This window comes from Parasteatoda tepidariorum, chromosome 6, assembly GCF_043381705.1.
Source record: "Parasteatoda tepidariorum isolate YZ-2023 chromosome 6, CAS_Ptep_4.0, whole genome shotgun sequence".
Taxonomy (NCBI): domain Eukaryota; kingdom Metazoa; phylum Arthropoda; class Arachnida; order Araneae; family Theridiidae; genus Parasteatoda; species Parasteatoda tepidariorum.
The window spans coordinates 61,976,581-61,998,860 of NC_092209.1; the positions used below are offsets into that span (position 1 = coordinate 61,976,581).

General features: G+C 30.4%; 1 protein-coding gene across 2 annotated transcripts in view; it reads right to left on the bottom strand.

Moving 5' to 3' along the window:
* LOC107457174 (transmembrane protease serine 2) overlaps positions 1 to 22,280 on the bottom strand; it is a 125,113-nt gene that overhangs the window by 15,466 nt on the left and 87,367 nt on the right. For both annotated transcript variants that reach the window (XM_043040207.2, XM_071182434.1), the window contains exons 4-9: positions 18,719 to 18,760; positions 8,010 to 8,255; positions 6,686 to 6,832; positions 4,910 to 5,014; positions 3,179 to 3,289; positions 343 to 487 (exon numbers count right to left, since the gene is read on the bottom strand). In XM_043040207.2, coding sequence (XP_042896141.1) covers positions 343 to 487; positions 3,179 to 3,289; positions 4,910 to 5,014; positions 6,686 to 6,832; positions 8,010 to 8,255; positions 18,719 to 18,760 — 796 coding nt within the window. The remainder of the gene's footprint in view (positions 1 to 342; positions 488 to 3,178; positions 3,290 to 4,909; positions 5,015 to 6,685; positions 6,833 to 8,009; positions 8,256 to 18,718; positions 18,761 to 22,280) is intronic.

The window sequence follows — 22,280 nt, forward strand, 5'->3', positions numbered from 1 at the left end:
TCAGTACTTGGAACACTTTTGCTGGTTACTGCCGTGATTTAGCGGCGAATATATTTTACAGAAAATAGTTATTTTGCTGTTTAGCTGTATACAATTTGGTCAAACTGACTTCGAAATTTGATTCAATTTAGTTTTAGAAGTTTCATTTATCAAATACAGGTTAAGTTTTTCGCTTGATTTAATATTGTCTGGTTTTAAGACTACATAAGATTTTTAACTTAATAACTATTCAGTAACAATAGGATTTTTAAGCTCTGTAGAAAAAGTTTTTTTTTATAAAAATTTCATAGAAAAAAATAAAATGTAAATGAATTTTTTGATGTAATATGAAAAATATCATACTTATATCCAAGCATCTGGCAAGCTCTTGGGCTCATAGAGTCGGTGTCCCATTGGTCACCACATACTGGTTGCCAGCTATCTGTGATGAGACTATATGCCTCAAGTCTACCTTCACCACTTTGGCCTTCTTTTCCATTTAGGCGTACTGAAATATACGGTATATTATGAATAAAGTTAATGAGCTTTTTGATATATAGGAAAAGAGTATTAGTGTGAAACCTCGATTCGTTTTGAATTTGTGTTAATATTTAAATTGCTGAAATCCCTCAACTTATTTTGCGAAAAATGTGGCTCCCTCTTGAGGTATATGATATGCGTAATATGGGACCTTAGAGCGATGCCTTTAGTATTATTATTATTATTACAATGATCAGAGTAAGTACCGAAATTCGGGCCGGGATAGCCTGGCTGGTAGGACACTGGGCCCATGTCCAAGAGTTCGCGGGTTCGATCCCAGATGGCCGAAAACTCCCCGTGTAGTAAATGGTGATTGATGCACGTTAAACCTGTCTAATCGCAAAGTCTTCCATGTGCCAGTAACAAATCAATATCTCTGGGGGTACTGATCCAGGAGTTTCCTTGTCTTCTGGATTGGTTCAAAATTACAAGGCTACGGAGTTGAGCATAAGCAGTTGTAAAACCCAAAATTGGGTCGGCTGCTCAACGACGGATATAAAATATAGATAAAAAAGTACTGATATATGGTTCTCAATCACGCAAGAAGTATATTATTTTTAGAATAAAGCTGAACAAAGTCACTGACAAGAGCAGCAAAGATATATGCCATTAATAGTCCCTTCTCATTTGGTATGGGCTCAAGATAAGTACATCAGGCACTGTACTCACAGCTACTTATTTTTTTTCTTCTGAGAATTTCGAATCATAGAATAAGCACGTTGCATCAAATTTGAGTCAATCTAACTAGGACAAAACATGAATACATTATTTGTCAGGCAAGGAAAATAGAACTGATGCACATCAGGACTGCTGATGATGAGGAAAATTTTTTGATTTATTTTATATTAATTGTTCCCGCTATACAATTACAGTTCAAAACGTTTCACTTATCACCAAGCAAGCTGCCAATTGGACCAGTTGTACAAGGCCAAAAGTCAAGTTCTATAACACCTATATCCATAAAGTTCCATGCTTCAAACATTGTTCTCTTGGACTTGGTGTGAGCTGAAACAAAATCAGAAAACAGAAGAAAGATTTTATCATTGAAAATTGTTTTAACATTTTTTCATAAATCTCCGTGTCTTACAACGACCAATTTTTTTTGTCGAAAATGTAACAAAAATACTAGTTGGAATTAACCTTCTCCAAATTGTGAAAACTTCACGATGAGACCGGTGAATTTCCCCCCTTGAAAGTAGGAATAGAACTGTACGACGGGATGAAGAAAATATCATGTTCTTCAACTACAGATTGAGGAAATTACTTGCTATCACTTTTCGTAAGTTTTCAACAAGTTTCACATTATTTACAGGGTTCCACCCCTCCACTTTTTCTTTTATTTATTAGAGATACTTCTAATACAGTGAAACCTGCCAAGTTGACCACCCTTGTAAGTTGGACACCTGCATAAGTTGACCTCAATTATCAAGAACGGAATTTTTCCTATATAATATACAGAAGCAAAACCTTTGTAACTTGACCACCTGTCTATCTTGTTTGTTGATCACTGAAATAAGTCAATTTTATCTAGAAGTATCATGAAATTCTATTCTAAAACCCTCATAAGTTGACTAGAAAAAAAAATTCAGAAAATTTTCTGTCATTCTGGCAATGTATGTTAAAATTTCACTTGTTTTTTTGTGTGAAATAGTGAAAAACGCTAATCTAAACCCTTTTGTGAGTTGACCATCAGGGGAAACTGTAAGGGGTCAGCTTTTGACCAGTTCTTTCATCCGTTCATTGAAAACAGGTGTGTTAGTTGAAAAGTTGCTCTTCCAATTGCAATAGTGAGCATTTGAATAAATGAATGCTCTGAAATATGCTTTGATTCTTTATTTGTGGTCTTTGATCTTTAAGTGTAGTAAATAAATTTTAAAGTGTTCAAATAATTTTATTTTGTTAAAGTTTTCAAATTACATGTTTTCGTGTTCTGATATTTTAAGGAATTATATTTATTAAACACTTCGCATGCATAACTAACGAAATAATTTTTAAAAAAAAATTAGTTAAATATTAGAATTATATGTATCAAATTGAAGTTCATTCAGGTTTAAACACATTTCCTACGATATTCATTTGCATATTTTCTGAATAAAATTTTTAAGTCAAGTAAAAAAAAAAAAATATATTTATAGCAACTTGATATAGGAAACGAATGACCCCCCCCAATGACCCACCCCCTCTATAAGTTGACCACTTGTCTAAGTTGACCACTAAAACAATGCACCACAAGTGGTCAACTTACACAAGTTTTACTGTACATAGTTTTGGCTTTTATAAATGTCTGTGACTGTAGTATTAGAATATATGCAAGATGTCAGTAAATTCCTGCATTTTGGTTAAATAGGAGGGAACGCGTCTCCCAATGTGAAGCCTGCTCAGATATGATCAAAATTATCCTGCAAAATATAGAGCCTCGAAGAAAAGTTTTTTTTAGCTGGGCCTTCATCGATGTGAGTGTGGAGCTATGACGCTTGAAATTGGAATAAAAAGAATAGTTAAAGGAAGTAAATTTTAATTTAAAACAGCTTTACAATGCTAATTATTTTCATCACTTAGGGTATTACTTTTGAGCTTCGATATTGAATGTAATTTCGTTAGCAAATTGGTATTTATTTAAAATTCATGCAACTAAACGGATAATTAGAAATAAACATACGGCATCTCCTTTCTTCACGACCATCTGGACAATCTCTGATTCCGTCACAAACTAGACCTTTATCTATGCAACTACCATGTCCACAGTAGAATTGATCAGGTCCACAATTACCTGGAATTGATACGCCTATATAGGTAAAATATAAAATGAATAAAAAATATTTTTACTCTATTAACCCCTTCTCGGTCGGATTTTTTTTCGAATTTACGACCCCCAAATTTCGTTTATTGCTGAAAATTAATATATATTGCATCCTAAATTCAAAAATGCAAAATATGCTTGTCAGCAAGCAGTTGTTTGCTTGACCTATTGGTGGTGAAATATGTGATGCCCCGTCAGCTGATCTCTAGTTTTCTTTGCAATGCACCCAAGTTTTATCTTAAGAAAAAACACTGTGATAACATAAGTCTATTGCTTTTAGGTGTTTAAGATAAATATTAATTACTAAATATGGGTAAGAAATATTTTGGAAAATATTTTTTCAACCTTATCGTTAAAACAGTTTTACAATTAGACTTGGGCATCAGAGCGTAAAAATCCCGTTTATTACAAAACTGAAATATTTTATGACAGATTATTGCAGCGGCAACACTCATGACATAATCCTCTGTCTTCCTCTTCTTGACTTTTTATTCACTTTACTTAAATGGCAATGGTTTTTAGTTGGAAAACGGAATCAAATGCTACTCACAAGATAGTCTGTTTAATTGGTTTTGGAAAAATAGTTAAACGGAAGATTTGTAGTTAGGTTTCAATAAATTGTTGCCAAATAATTGGTTAGATTTGCATATAGATAAATAAAAAAGATATGGAAATATTATCTGATAACCGCATACGCTCAACAGGTCTGGTTTATGACACTAGGAACAATAATTTCTGAAGAATCCTCAAAAATTCGTAAAAAGTCATTAGAGTTATTGCTTTTTCCCAGCTGATATTCTTTTTTAAATTAAAAAAAACTCTCTGCTACAAATAGCGGTTTTTTCTTATGTTAAGACTGTACTCTTAAGTAGGTTAATTTAAATGAGCAAGAGGCCTGAACAATTTGGTGGGCCTAGCGCCCATACTTGTTTCGAGCAGTCCCTGTATGCAAACATTTGCTGGATCAAAATTTGATAATTTTAATAAACTAAAATAATTCTTCTTGTTTTTAAATTTTCTCAAACAAGTATTTATAAATAAAGATCCAGCTAATGATTATAATTAAATCAGATTACTAATAGCAGTAAACTAGGACTTTAACCTAGTTCAACTTTAACCTAGTTCTAACTTTATGTCTAGTTAAAAAATTATTACTTTTTTAAAAAATGCTAGTTGTAAATGGTTAAAAAACCATATAGTTTTGTATTCATGGTTTTATAACGATATTTTTGTAAATGGTTATAACACCATAAAAGGAAAAATTTTTTCTTTTCCGTAAACTTTATAGTTAATCGGATGGACAGACAGCTGCCAGTTATATTACCGTAATTTTAGAAGGAAAATTTTAACAGTGTAATACAATACAATAATACACTTACTTAGTAAATTAAAAGCAATACTTAGTGAATCCAATGCAATACGTAGTAAAAAAAAGCATTGATATTTTTTCCCCTCAAAGAAACTGAACTGTTGTGGTCTGAGTATTTAGAAAATAGTTGTATTGTGTAGATTTTAAAACATGAAATTAAGTTTTCGTGGTCAACCAGCGCAAAGAGATTATGTAAAAAAGGAAGAGAAAAAGAGACCAACTGCAATTCTTTTCGTCAGCTTCATCTGTACAATCTGAGAATCCGTCACAAACCCAAGACTGAGGAAGACATCTAGTTTTGTCGCATCGGAATCCATTGTAGCAAGCTGTAAAAGTGGTTGAAAAATTCCTTTCATTTTTGAAATGTAAGCAATGATAAATAAATATCCTAAGAAACTGAAGTGGTAAGATATTACTTGATTAAAAATAAGCTCATCTAGATAATGGGCGCCTGTTTTTGAATGCTCGAAACATGTCTACTTTTATTTGTATACTTTTGAAGAAAATGAAGTTTTCAATCAAGTAATAGCAATGGTAGCTCAATTGTTTTTTAAATCATAAGAGTAATTTTAAATATACTTTAAAAATACTGTGGAATAAAAACTATTACAAATTGTTGCAAATCTCGAGGTAGTTAAACTTTAAAATTTTAGATTTGTTAATTAATTAAAAAAAACAAATTTTAGCCATTGTTTCATACTTAAGAACAATTTAATCACAAGCAACCCAGATTTAATCAGAATTGTTGCAAGAAATTGCGCATTAATAATTTAATAATTTAACTTGGGTAACTGATTAAACTAGTTTAAACTTTATTACCGTCCTATTGATGTGTTTCATTTATATCTATCTAAACACATGAGTAAATGGCACTAATTATTTTATGTGCATTTTTTTACTTGAAGGTTTGGCACTCCCATTATAGTATATAGTTCATTTCGATTATTAAGGAATTAACTAGAAATAATTTTTATAATGAAGCAATATATCAAAATAAAATTAAATTGAGAAACACTAGTAAGAAAAAAGTAATATGTATACAGATGTTTGAAAAAATTTAGAAAACTAACAGCATCTTCAGTGCTGAAAAGGTTAAACTCTTAAAGTGTCTGACTGGGGCAAAAAAACATGATTTTTGACCAAATTTTCAAAATTGAGTTTGTTATAAATTTAGAACTCCTGTAGTAGCTTTCTAAAAATACTTTGCCTTTGTATGTACTCCAATTATTTACAAAGTTATAGCAGTTTTTGTGTAAAGCGATAACAGTGGATAGATAATGATTTTAAATCTTTAAATGCGTTTATCTCAAAATAAATCTCCCCCCTCCACATTTTTCACCATCTTAAATTCGATATCTCATATTCTTTTTAAAATACTAGTCTACAATTTTTCATGAGTGTTTATGATTATAGCTCACATTTTTGAGTTACAAACTAAGAGAAAAAAGTGGAATTTCATTTTTATGCATGTTTTTTCGCTAAGACACGTGCGGAAAATTTTAAAAATTTGCTATTTTTTAACTACAATGATCCCTAACTTAGTAGTATATGCACTTGCTTTTAAGATAATAGCTCAAAATTGTTAATAGCTTTCTAAATAAAATGTTCATAGGGTTTTTCGTTTTGGGCGATAAAATTGTATTTACAGTGTTTAGGTATATGTAAGAAATGCCTTATTTTTACCTAAAAATAGCCATTTTACAAATAAATAAATTAATAATTTTTTTGCTAGTTTTACAAGTTTTTACACATAATAAAACACATAAAACAGTCCTTCAAAATTTTATATTGAGTTTTTTTAAAAAAAGTTCTCGAATCTAGTCGTATTCCTTAATAATAGCACAATTAGATGCAAGTACCTACTATTCTGAAGCTTAAAATAAGTATCGTAATATGTGTATTTTTATTGCTATAAGCCCATCAAATTTTACTATTGCAATAGCTTATGACAAACTAATTACTTTTATTTAAATTCTAGTTAAAAACAATTAAATTACCTCTTGCCGTCTGGTTAAGGCTTCTCATCTGCTCGTGTCCAACACATATCTCGGAATCCATTGATTCCGGTAGATCATCGCAGTCTAGATCCTCCGGCCAAGACACAGAAAATACTCCCAAGAAAAAGTTGCATTTCCTGATGGTTTCTGAAAATATCAGAATTTCGTTTACTCTTTTTTTCTCAATTCAAAAATAAATTATCTTCTAAAATGGCGAAAAAATATTGAGAATGTGATGCCATAATAGGCATTATATATTTCATAACTTTTAAAATTTCTCAATTTCTTAAATTTATTTTTTTAATCATGAATTAAATTTTAATTAAATTAAGCCAAATATTTAATTTTTATTATATTTTATAAAAAAGTTAATAGAAATATTTTATTCTTTTCTTAACAATCAAAGTAACGGTTAACTTTTTATTTCAATACGAATCTAAAACTCACTAATTCACTGTCGGGACTAAATCGAAAACAAAAATATTTTTTATTCATTATTCTTTATTTCTTATCACAAAAATGTTTCAGTTTCATGGCTATTCTCACGATCCTTTTTGGCGATTAGCTATAGCCAAATAGCTTTGTTTTTGGCTATTTTAGCTTTCGATAAAAAGCCAACTATGGATCTCTTCCAATGCTCCTAATTGTCTGTTGGGAGCAATTCGCTTTACTTTTAATTTTGAATTCTTGGCATTAGGACTTCGACCTGGGGGCTTCGGCCCTCAACCCCAACCATTGAATTTTCATCTTTACAGAAATTCTTGATGTGAGGAGAAGGAATCTCTTGATTACTTTATGGAACTTTATTTCATTATTTATAAGTATAGCTATATTCTTTAAATAATCAACAATTTTTCTCAAAATGAATTTGTTAATATCCCTCTATCCCTCCTTCACATATCTCTACCTCATAACCAAAGCAAATGTATCTCATACGGCTAAAAATATGCTTCATTACAATGATACTACCTCCACTAATCACTGAATTGGACTGACCACCACCATCAAAGGAAGCAAGTGTAAATTTAAGAAAAAATATACTTTTTCATACAAGCATTGTTTGATACTGACTATTTTCTGGAATTTTAAATGCCTTCTTTACAAAATTAGTGAGAAGTTTGGAGCACATTAAGGCAGTATATCGTACAAATTTGCTGAAACCATAATACAAAGCGAATTTAAAAAAAATGCAAATTAATAACGTACTCGTACAGAATACTGAAATTTTAACAAGCATGGATCCGCTAAACACCTTATTGAGGTTGCAGCAATGCTTCATTATTTTAAATATTAAGTGATATTTTCTTGAAATTGATGTACATACCTTTACACAATGATCGACATGGTGGTATAAGTGTACCCTCTCCCATGCACTTGGGTGCATATAAGGTGCAGAGAAAAAGCGGGAGTAACGAGTAGCACTTCACACTGACCAGTGGCTCGTATCGGGCCATAGCTTCGCTGGCTTCATTCTGGTTAGTGTGACCAATTTTGTTCGGATACACTGTATATGAATATGGAACTTTGTACTTGTGACATAGAGGGAGCCTCAAGGAGCTGCAACCTTTGCCTGGATAAGGAAAAAAAAATCTATTAATTAACATGACAAATATTGATTAGTAATATGACACATACGTTTATTAATTAATGTATATATTTTTAAAATAGTTGTGATCTTAATTAATCAGCACATCACAAGATCGATTTTGCAAAAATTTTAATATATTGGTAGCGAATTAAATTGTAAAGCAAATTGCTGAAAAGAAAATCGTTGAATTGTTAATTATGAAATAAAGACAATTACGCCCTCTCTTTAAAAGAGTAACCATGACATGTATGCAATGAAGTTGTATTTCATATCATAATTTAAGTTTTTGATATGAGGTGGTGCAAAATTACTTGAAATGAAATACTAAACTAAAAGTAAATTAAATCGCTCATAGGCTGCAATAGTGGCACAACTCAAAAAACACGCGTTTTGGACTAAGAGCAGGTGTAAATAGGAAAATACACATTCTTTTCAGCAGCAATACTCAACAACTCATAATTCAACTTGAAGGTAATCTTCGTTTAATCAAACTAAAGCAATTCTTATGCATTTTCCTTAGCAATGAAAACTTTAAACCCCCTTATCTCAAAACTTGACTTTTTGCGTTGTGCAGCTATTGCAGCCCAAGAGCGATATCTCGTCATCACTAGAAAATACTGTTTTACAAAGCGGAACAAGTTGGCATCTCTGACATAATTTTATGTAAGCAGAGCTACGTATCAAACACATAATTCGGACACCTATCAGTTAAGGAAGATTTGAAACTGTAATTTTGCATAAGAAGATAAAACTGGATCACCGTGACCCAGGAGTTAAAGTACTGAGCCGTCAGTGTGAAGTATCGGGGTTCTATCGCCGGAGATGACTCGAAATCTTCTAATTTCAGATTGATGGGCACCAGCTTGTCTGGGAAGTTGAATCAGTTTTTGAGTAATTAAATAGCTAGCATTGACATTTTCTTTGGATTTTTTAATGACGATTTAAACACATATTTGCTAACAGCAATATGACGGAGTTAATGTGTTGTTCTCATCCCCATGACCAGCAGAGCTAGATCAGGTCCAAGAGCTCGTTCACTCTAAGAAAGTCTAGCACCAGCAGGGGAGCTTGAACCAGTCTGCCTGGTAATGAACAATTCATGGATGGGGTAAGGAGCAGCTTCTATGGTCAGAGACCTGGAGCACCAGCGGTTGAAGACTGACTTAGCTCCGGTGCCTACAGACTTTAGCTGGATGTAATGGATGAGTGGATGAATGGATGAGTGACTGGATGTGTGGCCTTCACGCCTTGGGTGGCCCTACCAGGAGTATACACTCCCGACGTACTTTACCCACTGTGCCCAGTGTCAACCCCATGCCTAATGTAAATCAAACTATAACAATTGAATAACCATTGCAAGAAAAATTCCTGTTATTTAATTTCAACAATAAATTAAATTGTTCTATTTTGTGATAAGTTGACGCTTGAAGTCTAGATTCTAGTATAATAAATATAAAGTATGAAAGATATTAAACCATAAAAGCTTAGGTATTAAGCATAATAAAGTTGGAAAGAGGGAGCGAAATGAGCTCAATATCACGTAGCAATCTTTAATGAACTGTGCAAGCAGTTTTAGAGAATAGCGAGTGATAGAGAGTTTAGACGAAGTTCCCTTGTATTCCAACTCACAAATTTTTTTATTATTAATTTTAAAAATTAGGCGATAACTGAATTAATTCTGAATAATTTTTTTAAAAAAAGGCCCAATTTAGAGACGAAAAACGCCGAATTTCAGAAGTGCTTAAAATGAAATAAACGCGTGCAGTAACATTTATTTTTCAAGCAAGCAAGGGTTCTTTTTTAATTTATTTTGCTTATTAGTGAAAAATTTGAGTGCTTTATTAGAACATAGATATATGAAATTAATTGTTTATTAAATATCGTTAAGTTTGTAATTATAAGGAATAAGAAAGAGCCGCTGCAATGTTAAAGTATAAATATTGTACAGTATGAAAAAAAAGGACTACTTTGAATAGCTTTTAATCTAATTATTGGATTTTCACGTTCTGGGACTCAATATTCATGGTTTACGGAGGGTGACCTCAAATATGCTAATTAATTATTTCAGATTATATTTTAAGCTACAAAATCAGAAACAAAAACGTACTTTCCCTGAATAACCACATCTTTTTTTGACGGATTTGGATTTCCGACCCCCAAAACATAGGGGGGAATCGCAATCTGGGAAAAATGGTCCCAAAAGTTTGGACCACTTAGCATTAATTTTACTTCTTGCGTATTTCACCATATTTCTAGAACTTTTTGAGCGAAATAAAATTTTTTTACACAAAATTACAAAATTTGTCGGTCCAAAGATAATTCTATGCAAAAAATATAGTAAATAATTATTATTTTTTATTATTTCATTTAATGATTGTCGAAAGCATTTTGAATTATAAGGTAAACAATTTCTTGTATCTTCTAAATGTAGGTAATTTAACATGCCATAATGCAAAATTTGTGCAAAATTGGTTAAGTACTTCCTGAGAAATCGAATTTTGAAAATACCACTTTTTAAAAATTTCATTTTTCAGGAATTATTCGACTGATTTCGTTCAAATTTTGTATTTCGTTATGTGGAATTACATACATTAAAATGATGTAAAAACGTATGTATTACAAATCAAACAATTTTCGAATATAACTAAATAAAATAATAAAAAAATAATGAAATTTACTGAAATTTTTTTCTTGCCTGGAATTGTCTTTAGCCAAATGAATTTTATCATTGTGTACAAAGATGTTTTAATCCGTTTAAAAATATCTCAAGGTAGAGCAAAATAAGCAAAACGATTAACATTAAGGGGTGCAAACTTTGGATCGCTCTCCTGACCAAACTATGGGGATCAGATTGCGGCCCTATATTGAAGGGGTCAGAAATCTGAATCCGTAGAACAAAAGATATGCTTATTCAGAGATAGTAGGTTTTTTTAATTTGATTTTGTTACTTAAAGTAACGTTTACACTAATTATTTAGCATATTTTAGCAACCCTTTAAACCATTTAGACCTAGAACGTAAAAATCCAATCATTAGATGAAAAGTTATTCAGGGTGGTCCGTTCTCTGGTGCACTGTACACATAACAAGAAATCATTTCGGTGTCAGTACATCCTCATTACATTTTCGAGCATTTTAAAAACGGTATTCAGTTTCTTAATGATACACAGGGAAAAAAAAATTCCAATTAAATATTTCTGGTAAAAAAACCCACATAATTCTGGTAATAAAACCAAAATATACGATATTTAAACTATTCATTAGGTAGTTTCTTTGTTAGTGTGGCAACGGTTTACCGGAAATTCTGATTTTCAAAAGTACAGTTCTTGGTATTCACATTTAGTAAAAATACAAAACTGAAAAGTAAATTTAACCGAATAAATAATTTAACTCTATGTTTCATGAAAAAAATTAACAAATCTGATTAAATATAGCAGATTTTATCACTTATTATAAAACCATATTTTATTGTTAATTTTAACCAAAATGACTACCAAAGAACTTCGGTAAAAATTACCGAGATTTTTGGTATTCCTACGGTAAGTTTTACCATATTCTGGTAGTTTTGACAACGCATTTTTTCTCAGTGTATTATTATTCCTAAGTCACATTTCTGATCAAAGAAAATGTTTCCCAAACAACTTTTTTACACGAAGAGAACATTCATTAAAAGAAAACATTGCTTCATTAAATATTTTCCTAGAGGCATTGTTCTTTGTCCAAACAATTGCATGCTTGAGTAAAAATGAACCAAACTATTTGCTAACTATTCGGAAAGTTTATTGCTTAAATAAACTTTCAGAAACATAACGCTTCTAAAGATTAACATCTAGAGTAACTATATTTTAAATAACAGATCTTTAAAACAGTTTGCAAGCAAAAATTGATTAAAAATATTTTAAAAAGACTGAAAGACACTTATAAACTTTGTTTTAAATTTAACTTTAACGGTAGCCGAATAGCAAATGCCAAGTAAGAATATTTGCGAAATTAGTATTGAAATTTGGAAAGTTGTTGTGGTACTTTATTAATAGCAGCTGGTCGGGTTGTTTTACACCTTGCAATTTCTTCCGGGATTTATCGAGTTTAAAATTTAAAGTACACAAAATATCTTAAACTTGAGGAGAAATTCTATGTATTATCGTAATAATCAAGCCTCAAACCTGCAAACATATGAAAGAAAGTTAAGCGAAAGTTTTAATTGCTTGTGAGGATATTTATCCTAATCACGATCTATTTATACAGTTTTTGAAACTTTCTTCTTATAATCATTATAAACTAAAGTTAAATGTCGCAAGTTAAAGTTAAATAAGAAAAAAAAGGTTTTTAAATTTGTCATTTTATCTGACTGTTAATAACAATTAACCTAAAATGAACATTAAAAACAGTATTTTTCATATTTGATTAACCCATTTTTGACCAAAGGTGCGCAAACTCAGCATTTCAATAAATATTTTTTTATTAACACTGCGAGGAATATTTTTCACTAATTTCATTTTTCTGTTATTGTTAAGGGTTCTGAGGACATCTATGAAATATTAGTAATCCAATTAGAGTAAACACTTTCTGTTGAGAAATTTTTAAACTACTCTAGCTTATTAATGACAAATGAAATTTTTTGAGATTTATCATACGTTTTTGAGATTTATCATATGCTTTTATGATATATTAAAGTTGCAAGTCAGTAAATAAAAAAATATCTCATTAAAAAAAAACAAGCGCTCAACTAAATGGTTTGTTTATTGATTTAGTGAATGGTGCTTATATCTACGATTTTATTTCTTAAATAAAGTGTAATTTTTCATACATGAATTTTTTTTGCTTCTTAATGAATGTAATGCAAGCATATTTCAATTAAAATAACACCACATTTTATAAAGTTTCTATGCTTGTCCTGAAATGGGCAAAAGAAGCTGAAACGCTATATTAATGATTATTTAACCAATATTTATTGAGATGTAAATAATGATACATAGTGCATAATGATTGTTTCACCCTGTAAAATTTTTTTTGAACGCCTTTTCATTTTAAAATCTAACAACAAAATTGTTTTGATGATTTTAATTCCGCAAGTGTTGAATACGCTTTTTTCATTTCTTCCATTTATACATTAATTCGTGACTCCTAACTTGGAATTTCTGTTATTTCGATTTCAATTTTGACATTAATAAAGATAAAAGCGATTAAGATGCACTCTGTTTTCGTTAACGTGATGTTTATTATTGCGCAGCATAATCATAATTTTGTTACTTCCCATTTCGTTTTTTTAAAGTTAAATATTACATTATTTTTGGAACATATTTAATATGAATAATTCCAAGAAAATAGAAGCGAAAAATGTAAATACTTGAAAACAAAAACTTTTTTGTTTCATAGTTAAAAAGGAATAAAGGTTAAAGTCAAGCAAGTTTCTGCACTTGAACGCGACACTCCTCGTCACTGCATCACTACGGGGATTGACGAAAGTGAAAACTGAACAGGTTGGAAGCCGCAGTAGAATTGGGACAAATCATCGCAAAATGTATTTCCATGCGCAAAATAATAATTATACAACAAAACTGCACTCCTATTTTTTTTTACTAAATTGCCTTGTTCATCCCCAGACTATGCATTGCGCATGGAGATATATTATGCCCTGATATGACGCCATAGGCTGAGGCGGTTTCGCACGTTTCTTTTTATTAATTTCCCTTCCATTTTTCCTAGGCCAATGCGATTTTTCCATTCTTAACCTGTTCTATTTTTATCATTCACGTGATATCATTCTGACGAGGAGTGTCTCATTCGAGTGCTCAAAACTCGAGAACCCTTCTTACATTTCAACTGTGAAGCAAAATAAATCTTTATTTTTCGAGCGAATTCTAAATTTATTTACTTTTACTTGAGTTAATATAATCTGAAATAAGATTTAGTTTAAGTTGGAGAACAAAAATAAATTCAAGAGAAAGCTAAAAGAAAATAGATATTGTTTCTGTAATATTGCAATACGAATTAATACAATATGAAATAAGATTTAGTTTAAGTTGGAAAATAAAAATAATTTCAAGAGAAAGTTAAAAGAAAATAAGGAATGAAATTAGATATTGTTTCTGTAATATTGCAATACGAATTAATACAATATGAAATAAGATTTAGTTTAAGTTGGAGAATAAAAATAATTTCAAGAGAAAGCTAAAAGAAAATAAGGAATGAAATTAGATATTTTTTTCTATAATATTGCAATACGAATTAATACAATATGAAATAAGATTTAGTTTAAGTTGGAAAATAAAAATAATTTCAAGAGAAAGTTAAAAGAAAATAAGGAATGAAATTAGATATTGTTTCTGTAATATTGCAATACGAATTAATACAATATGAAATAAGATTTAGTTTAAGTTGAAGAATAAAAATAATTTCAAGAGAAAACTAAAAGAAAATAAAGAATGAAATTAGATATTGTTTCAGTCATATTGCAATACGAATATTTAAGAATATCCAATTTAACTTCTTATTTTAAAACTAATTTCTTTTTGTTGAAAAATGATGTAAGCCTTTAAGATACCTTTCTAAATACAAATATCTGCTTAAAGGTTGAAACTTACTTCAAATCTTTAAACTTGCTTTAAATGCAAATTTATCGTTTATTTCTTTTAGTGGAATTAATTTCTTACCGAAATTAGAAATTTTTATAATTTCTTTAACTATTGGCCTGCTATCAGCAGATAAACTCACTGATCTCATTTAATTAAGTTGGAATATTTTCTCCACCAAAATGATTGAAAAATATTTATTAAATTCGGAAAATTCTGAAACTTATTGAAATAGCTCTTTAATTAGTTACAAATTCAAATCACCTTCATGAAATGAAATTCAATTCCCAGAAGCTTCAAGTTATATTTTTAATGAGAGAAATATTATTCTATCTTGGCTGAATGATTTCAAAATATCAACCAAAAGGAATACGGCATGTTTTCAACTTAATTCGAAATTCATATTCGGGAAATGTTTACGACATCCATGATAAAATTCTGGAAAGCATGTAGAGAAATTGCTAAAAGATTGAACCTAAATAACTTTTCGACCTTAAAGCTATTATGGATTTTTTAAATGTACACATTCAATGCAAAATGTAATATTTATAACTGAAATTTGGATTATGATTAAAATTCTCTATTTCTATTATAACTTTGTTCAACCTAATGTAAATGGTGAATGGAGTTTATACATCTTGTTGTATTTCTTTCTTTTGTTAAAACTAATTAGTTAATAATGTTGAAACACACCTTATTAGTTTAATAAAAGTCAAAAATATTGTATTATGATGGGTTTTATTAAAGCAGATCTGACTCATGATATTTAAATTAATGATATTTAAATTAAAAAAGGGGCAATTAAATGATGATGTAAGAAATAAAAAAAGATATCCCCATGATTAAATTTTGTTTTAATAATTGAATCTGAAGTGCCGATCTTAATAGTTCTAAGGATTAACCTCAAATATGTTAATTAATTAACGCTATCTATTAATTAAGTAACGGAAACAGTCCCAAAAATATATTTTCTCTAAAGCAACATATTCTATTCTCTACAGATCTAGATTATTGACTATTAAAATGTGAGTAGTAGCTGCTAACTGGAAAATTTAGTCTAAATATTTTATTCAGAGCTTGAATCTCATGTAAGCAAATCAACCTTTATATAAAGCTATATTGGGCCGGTGTAGCCAGGTAGGTAGGGTGTTGGGATCAAGTCCGAGAGTTCCTGAGTTCGAATCCCCATGGCAAAAAACTCCCTGTGTGTCAAATAAGTCTCTCTGGTAGCACGCTTAATCTACAGGAATCACTAAGTCCTCCAATTTTCCATAACAAATAAATACATCTTGGAGTACTAGATCTGAAAGTGAGCGTTCTCAGGTCCAAATTGTGATCTGAGGATGGAAGAATGGCACGCGAAGAAAAAATTCTTTCTGTAAAACGGGCTATAACGTATTTGTGCTGCAGAAGTCAAATTCTTGGCCATAGATGGCGCCACTGGAAAACAAGAAGAAGATCAACCCTTCGCCTTTAAATAGGCTTGCTGGTATGGCAAGTGGCATAAGACAACAACAACCACAACATAACACTGCATTGAAACCTTTATAACTTTCATACTATTTGTTTTATCAACTGCAGGTTAGGTTAAAAAATGAGTCGTAGAGTGAGCAGTTTAAGAACGTGAAGAACTATATGCTACCTCGAAGCTATAAGTTAAGTAGCTAGTCCAGCCACCCTCCAAAGTCTCTGCCCGCTTTTTCATTCCTCCGATATGAATTTAAAATACATAATACTATGGATTCAGCTTTGCATTTTGTCAGTTTTGTCTTAGGGAGCCGCAAAGTGGTGGGATCCCACATGATTTCTTCCCTTTAAATTTGCACTTAAGCTACCAATGCCATGGGTTTCAGTGCTATGCTGCTGAAGGCAGCAGCGACTAAACATTATCATTGTTGATATTACAAGCAGTGATGGCTCAGTGGTTAAAGCATGGAACTATCATAGTAAAGAACTGGGGTTTGATTCCCAGAGGTGGCATGAAGCATACCAAAATTGCCACAACTATGCCGTTTATCATGAAATTAGGGAGCCTTAAACTCTATGTGACTTCCCGGCCCTAAATGAGCTTTTGAGGGAATGCTTATTTCTTTATTAAACATTACAGGGGTCTAGTAACTTTTTATTTCCTTGAGTTTTTTATTTTTTTGTGAATTTACTTTGTGTGCTTTTCTTAAATATTGTTATTATACTTATTGTTAGTTTCCTTTTTTTCAAAAATACGGTTTTTCGTTTTTTTCCCTTTAAGCTTTCTGTTAGTTTTTTTTCCACAGCAGTAAAACTTGATATAAGTACGCGTAGCATAAATGAGCCATTTAATTTATTTTCGATAGTAATATTGCGTCAAAGTTTTTTGTTGCCCCATTAAAGAAATCCAGACATTCTATATGAAATTGAAGGTCTGGAAATCGATACTACAAAAATCATCACATTCAGAAAATAGACCAGAACTTTAGCTCTACGTTTTCATGGGTTATTTATTGTCCGTTAAAATTAAATTAGAGTCCAATGCACTCGAATACATAGCTTCAATATCTCAGTCAGTCACAAGAGTTTATCCAAAAGCATAAGGAGTCTTAATGATCTTTTTATCGAATATTGAAGCCTAGGAGATTTTTACACGGCGAAATCAAAATATCTTGCAATATTCACAAAATCGACCTTTATGACAATGACAGTTTAATGGTCTAGATAGGCTTTTTCAGGAACCAATCAGAATCTAAAAATGACGCTGCTGAACGAGTGGTAGTAATTGTCATAGGAATAGATAAACTGTTACTTCCAGCACGAAATCAGGGAGGCCTGTATTAACTAGGAGAAAGCAAAATCATTACTAACTTATTTTTTTCCTCTTTCTATAATCCCTGTTTTATACCCTTCGACTCCGATTGTTGTAAAGCCCAAGTATGTGTGTATGTATCATATATGTGGCGTCAGTCCCTGAAAGCTAAAAGCTAATCCCTGTTGTGAGAAGCAAGACTAATCCTTTAGATTCACCTCCTGCGCACATGACAAAAAATCAGTAAGAAGACTGTTTGGAACGAAAAAAAAGACGTACGTACTTCAAAGAGAAGTACAGATCCAATTCTAAGATGAACTCTTTCGAATCTATTATTTGTATTATTTCTTTGTAAAGTGAATCGTTCATATTAGTGTAAAGTTATTTGTTAATATATAATTTTGTTTACTTGTAAGAATTCCGTATTTTCATATTCGAAGACGCCTGAACACTCAAGCCTTCCCACATATTTATTACAAAGGTTGAATCATTATTTTGTTTGTAATATATATCAACCTATATTTATACCAAATTAAACTTAGATTGATACATTAATTCGAAAGTTATCAGCAAAGCATAAAAATTCGATTAATATTGCACACAGGCGATAAAATATTCATGCAAGGATTATTTTAATATAAAAGAATTTTAATCAATAGAATTTTTGAAATTTATTACTAAAACATTGCATTAAATAAAATATACTGAATATTTTTATAACTATGGAGATTGAAATATGAAATAATAAATTTTGCATTAAATTAACGAAAGGTTTTTACTTATTAATAATGAAATAAAGTGTTGAAAAGGTCTTATGCACCTGTTATAATATCTGCTTGCTGGAAGCATAGTTTTAATAACTATAAATAAATAAGATTTTCATATTGGATGAATTTAATTTTTAATTAAAATTGAATCGCTTTATTTTGTATTTCAATTACATTCACTACTGTCTTTAAAATAAATAAAATGATGCGCAAATATTTATTTAAATTTTCTGTGTGAAGGCGAATATTAAATTGTATAAAAATATTGATTAAAATTTATGAATATGAAGCATTTGCTATAACTAAAATGTTGTAATCAGAAAACTTACTTTCTTTTATTGGCTGCTCTACATAAAGATTTTGTGGAAGAACTGAAATAACAAAAATTAAACATACATTTTATTACAATAAAATTAAAAATTAACAATGAATAAAATCATTTACTAAGTTATATTGTGAAATTAATCTATGAAACTAAAGCATATATTTTCGTGCATCTAAACAATTAAACATTGATAATCAATACACAAATAAGTAACACTCGGGAACAAATTTTTGTTGCGTCAATGCAAATCTTGGTGTGGAAATAACTTTTGCTCAAAAAGCTACAGATGTTTTTTAAATTACATTTCTACTCGAAATGTGCAAGTTTAAAAATATTATGTATAAAAGTGGGTCACGTAAATGTGTCGATAAACTGCCAGGGTAGTTAGGGCAGATCATCCGAACTATAATTGCATCGGAACCCATGCCTAAAACGCCATCGCATGCAGCTAGAGACGCTTTCCAATTATGACGTGCTCAGAAGCACACGAAGAAATAGTTCATAATAGGGAAGTGCTACTAGCGACGTATGAGAAGATTTCCGGTCACAGGTTCCTATGCAATTTCAATCCTGATGATGTGCTCGGACTCTCCAGCAGTTTGTCGCCCTCTTGGCGAACAAAAAACAAGGGGCGAGCTCAAATGATCAGAAAGTCGGGTCCACAATCGTGGGTGCCGGGAGAAAAGTGTTGCACCAAGCAGACTCCTCAATTCTGCTTTTAACATGTAAAGTCTATGGCGGGCTTGTCATACTTTGAATCCATTTTTCTTGTTCAAGAATCGGAGTGATCTTAGCGACGTATGAGAAGATTTCCGGTCATAGGTTCCTATGCAATTTCAATCCTGATGATGTGCTCGGACTCTCCAGCAGTTTGTCGCCCTAATGATCTGTCTACCCCTGAGGATATTTTACGTTAGCACTGTGGTCAGTGCGAGCCGGGTGCGGAATTCGTATCGACCATCTACTGCTGGGAGTCGAACCCGATTATCATTTCGAATTTAACACTTTAGATTTCTAGTGTGCTGTGCACAACACATCTTGAAGAATATTCTTGATAATCCATTTCTTATTTCTATCTATCTATCTATCTATCTATCTATCTATCTATCTCTCTCTCTCTCTCTATATATATATATATATATATATATATATGAAAGCAAATGATCTGGTTCATCCATTGAGTATCTTCGGAATTAATAGATTTAACGATATAAATGAATTTTACAGATTTAAAATAGCCTGAAATGAGAAATTTCTATAAGAAATTTTTTTTTTAATAGAAATGTCACTTAGCTGGTTCTCTAAGCTGTAAGCTCTTCCACTAAGCTCTTCAATGATTTGTTTGTTACAATTACATTTCTCAGCAATCTCACCTGACAAACAAAATTACTTTTTGTTGGATTTATATCAGATTGGCAGGACTAAAGAGAAATAGAAGGGCTGGTTCACTCCTTTGAAGAAACTCTAGCCGCGCCAATCCTCCTATTTTCTCTAGTGACGTCACTTTGGCGCAAAGCTCGCACTTTTACTTCAAGAACAGAGCGTTCGGCCTTACTAGCTCCAACTTATATTGGAGCATTTCTTTCTGTGAGATATTCTAAGACATTTGTTATTTTCTATAATGACTTTCCTCAGTTTTTGCAGTGAATTTACAAGAATTTAAAACAATTATCGAAATGCCAGTTTGCGCGATTGCAACTTGAAAAAATTTTGATATAAAAACAAAAGGAAAAAATATAATTTTCAGCGTGTTCCCTAAAGTAAATGAACAACTATGTAAAGAATGGATTCCGAAATGACACAGTTAATATAAAACAGCAATACGTTTCTTCTATCGTTAAGAACTTTTATAAACATTTGTTGTCTAAATTCGTTACTTCAAAGAGAAAGGCATGTGAAAAAAATTAAAAAATAGATAAAGTCAAAGAAAATTAAAACGTTAGTAAAAAGCATAAATAAAATATATGGTGTACAGTTGAAATTCTCCTAATTTCATAGCTTATTTTTTTATTGAAGTTATTCTAAATATTTATGATTCTTTCAAAAATTATATTCTCTTGGATTTAAATATCTATAAATTATACCATCTTTTCATCCATTGAGTATCTTCGGAATTAATAGATTTAACGATATAAATGAATTTTATAGATTTAAAATAGGCTGAAATGAGAAATTTCTATAAGAAATCTATCTTTTTTTAGAAATGTCACTTAGCTGGTTCTCTAAGCTCTAAGCTCTTCCACTAAACTCTTCAATGATTTGTTTGTTACATTTCTCAGCAATCTCACCTGACAAACAAAATTATTTTTTGTTGGATTTATATCAGATTGGGGACAAATTTTTATCATTGATGAATTATTATTTGAAAATATATTTATATTCAAGATTATTGTGAAATATAGAAAAATAAATTATCATATCCTCAATCACTTATTGATATTGGATTTTCAAAATTAGCTCTAATTATTTTCAGATGCTTAACAATGATAAAAACATGCTTTACTTTATGTTAGAAAGCAAAAAATTTTGTGTTAGAAATATGAAACGTTCTAAACTGAATTAAAAATTGGGTAGGATTAATGTTAAAGGTTTTTTTGAACTGAACAGAGGTACATAATTTTAATTTTTGAAAATTTAAGGTGTTGTTGTTTTATTGTTAATTAATTGGTTTCTATAATTAATGCTTTGAAACCGAAAGTATCAGGTTTACTTTGAATTTAGCATACGTATAATGTTTTTAAAAAAAGCAATAAAATATGAAAAAAATTGCTTTTGTAATTTAAAAAAAATTTAAAGTATAATAGNGTAGATAAGAACTAGTGTCTTGGATAAGCCATCTCCCTATTTTAATACGAGAGGAAAATCATTAATATTGTTTTAAGAATAATGGAATGTATTCATCATGCATATATATATAAAGATTTTAAAAAGCTGTAGTTTGTTGCAGTTGTGAATATTAATAAGCAAAAGAAATTTTAACAATGTTTTTAATTTAATAACTATGATTATTAAAATTGAAAGTCAAAACTTGTAACAAAATTCTTAGATTTTAAAGTTTCCATAATTTTTCTTTGGATTGTTTGGTACATTGTTGTATATAACATCTATTAAAGAATAGTTAAACGTAGCATAGTTTAAGACAGGCATAGTTAAGAATATTTTTAATCCCCTCAGAAAACATATTTTAAGGAGATAGTAAGTCAAATAAAAAACTTTGTTTACAATTCTCTTCAGTTATAAAAACTAAAAATGTAAAACTATATCGAATACTTATTATTATTTCGAACATCGGACCTTCAATATATTTTGAAGAGAAAAATTTCTCTTACATGCTTGAAATATATTGTTAAACTATTACATTTGTTGAATTTTATAGTATTTTGTATCCAATTTAAAGTACATCAGCGAATTGAAACTAGATCAAAGAACGCGCTCAAGAAAAATGGACGAACATAAATTATTATTCAATTGTTTTTCCGAAAGAACTCAAATTCGATGTTCTTCAAAATTTAACGATGTAATTTGTCTGAAGGAGATGTTTGGTACCATAGATACGAACAAGCGTT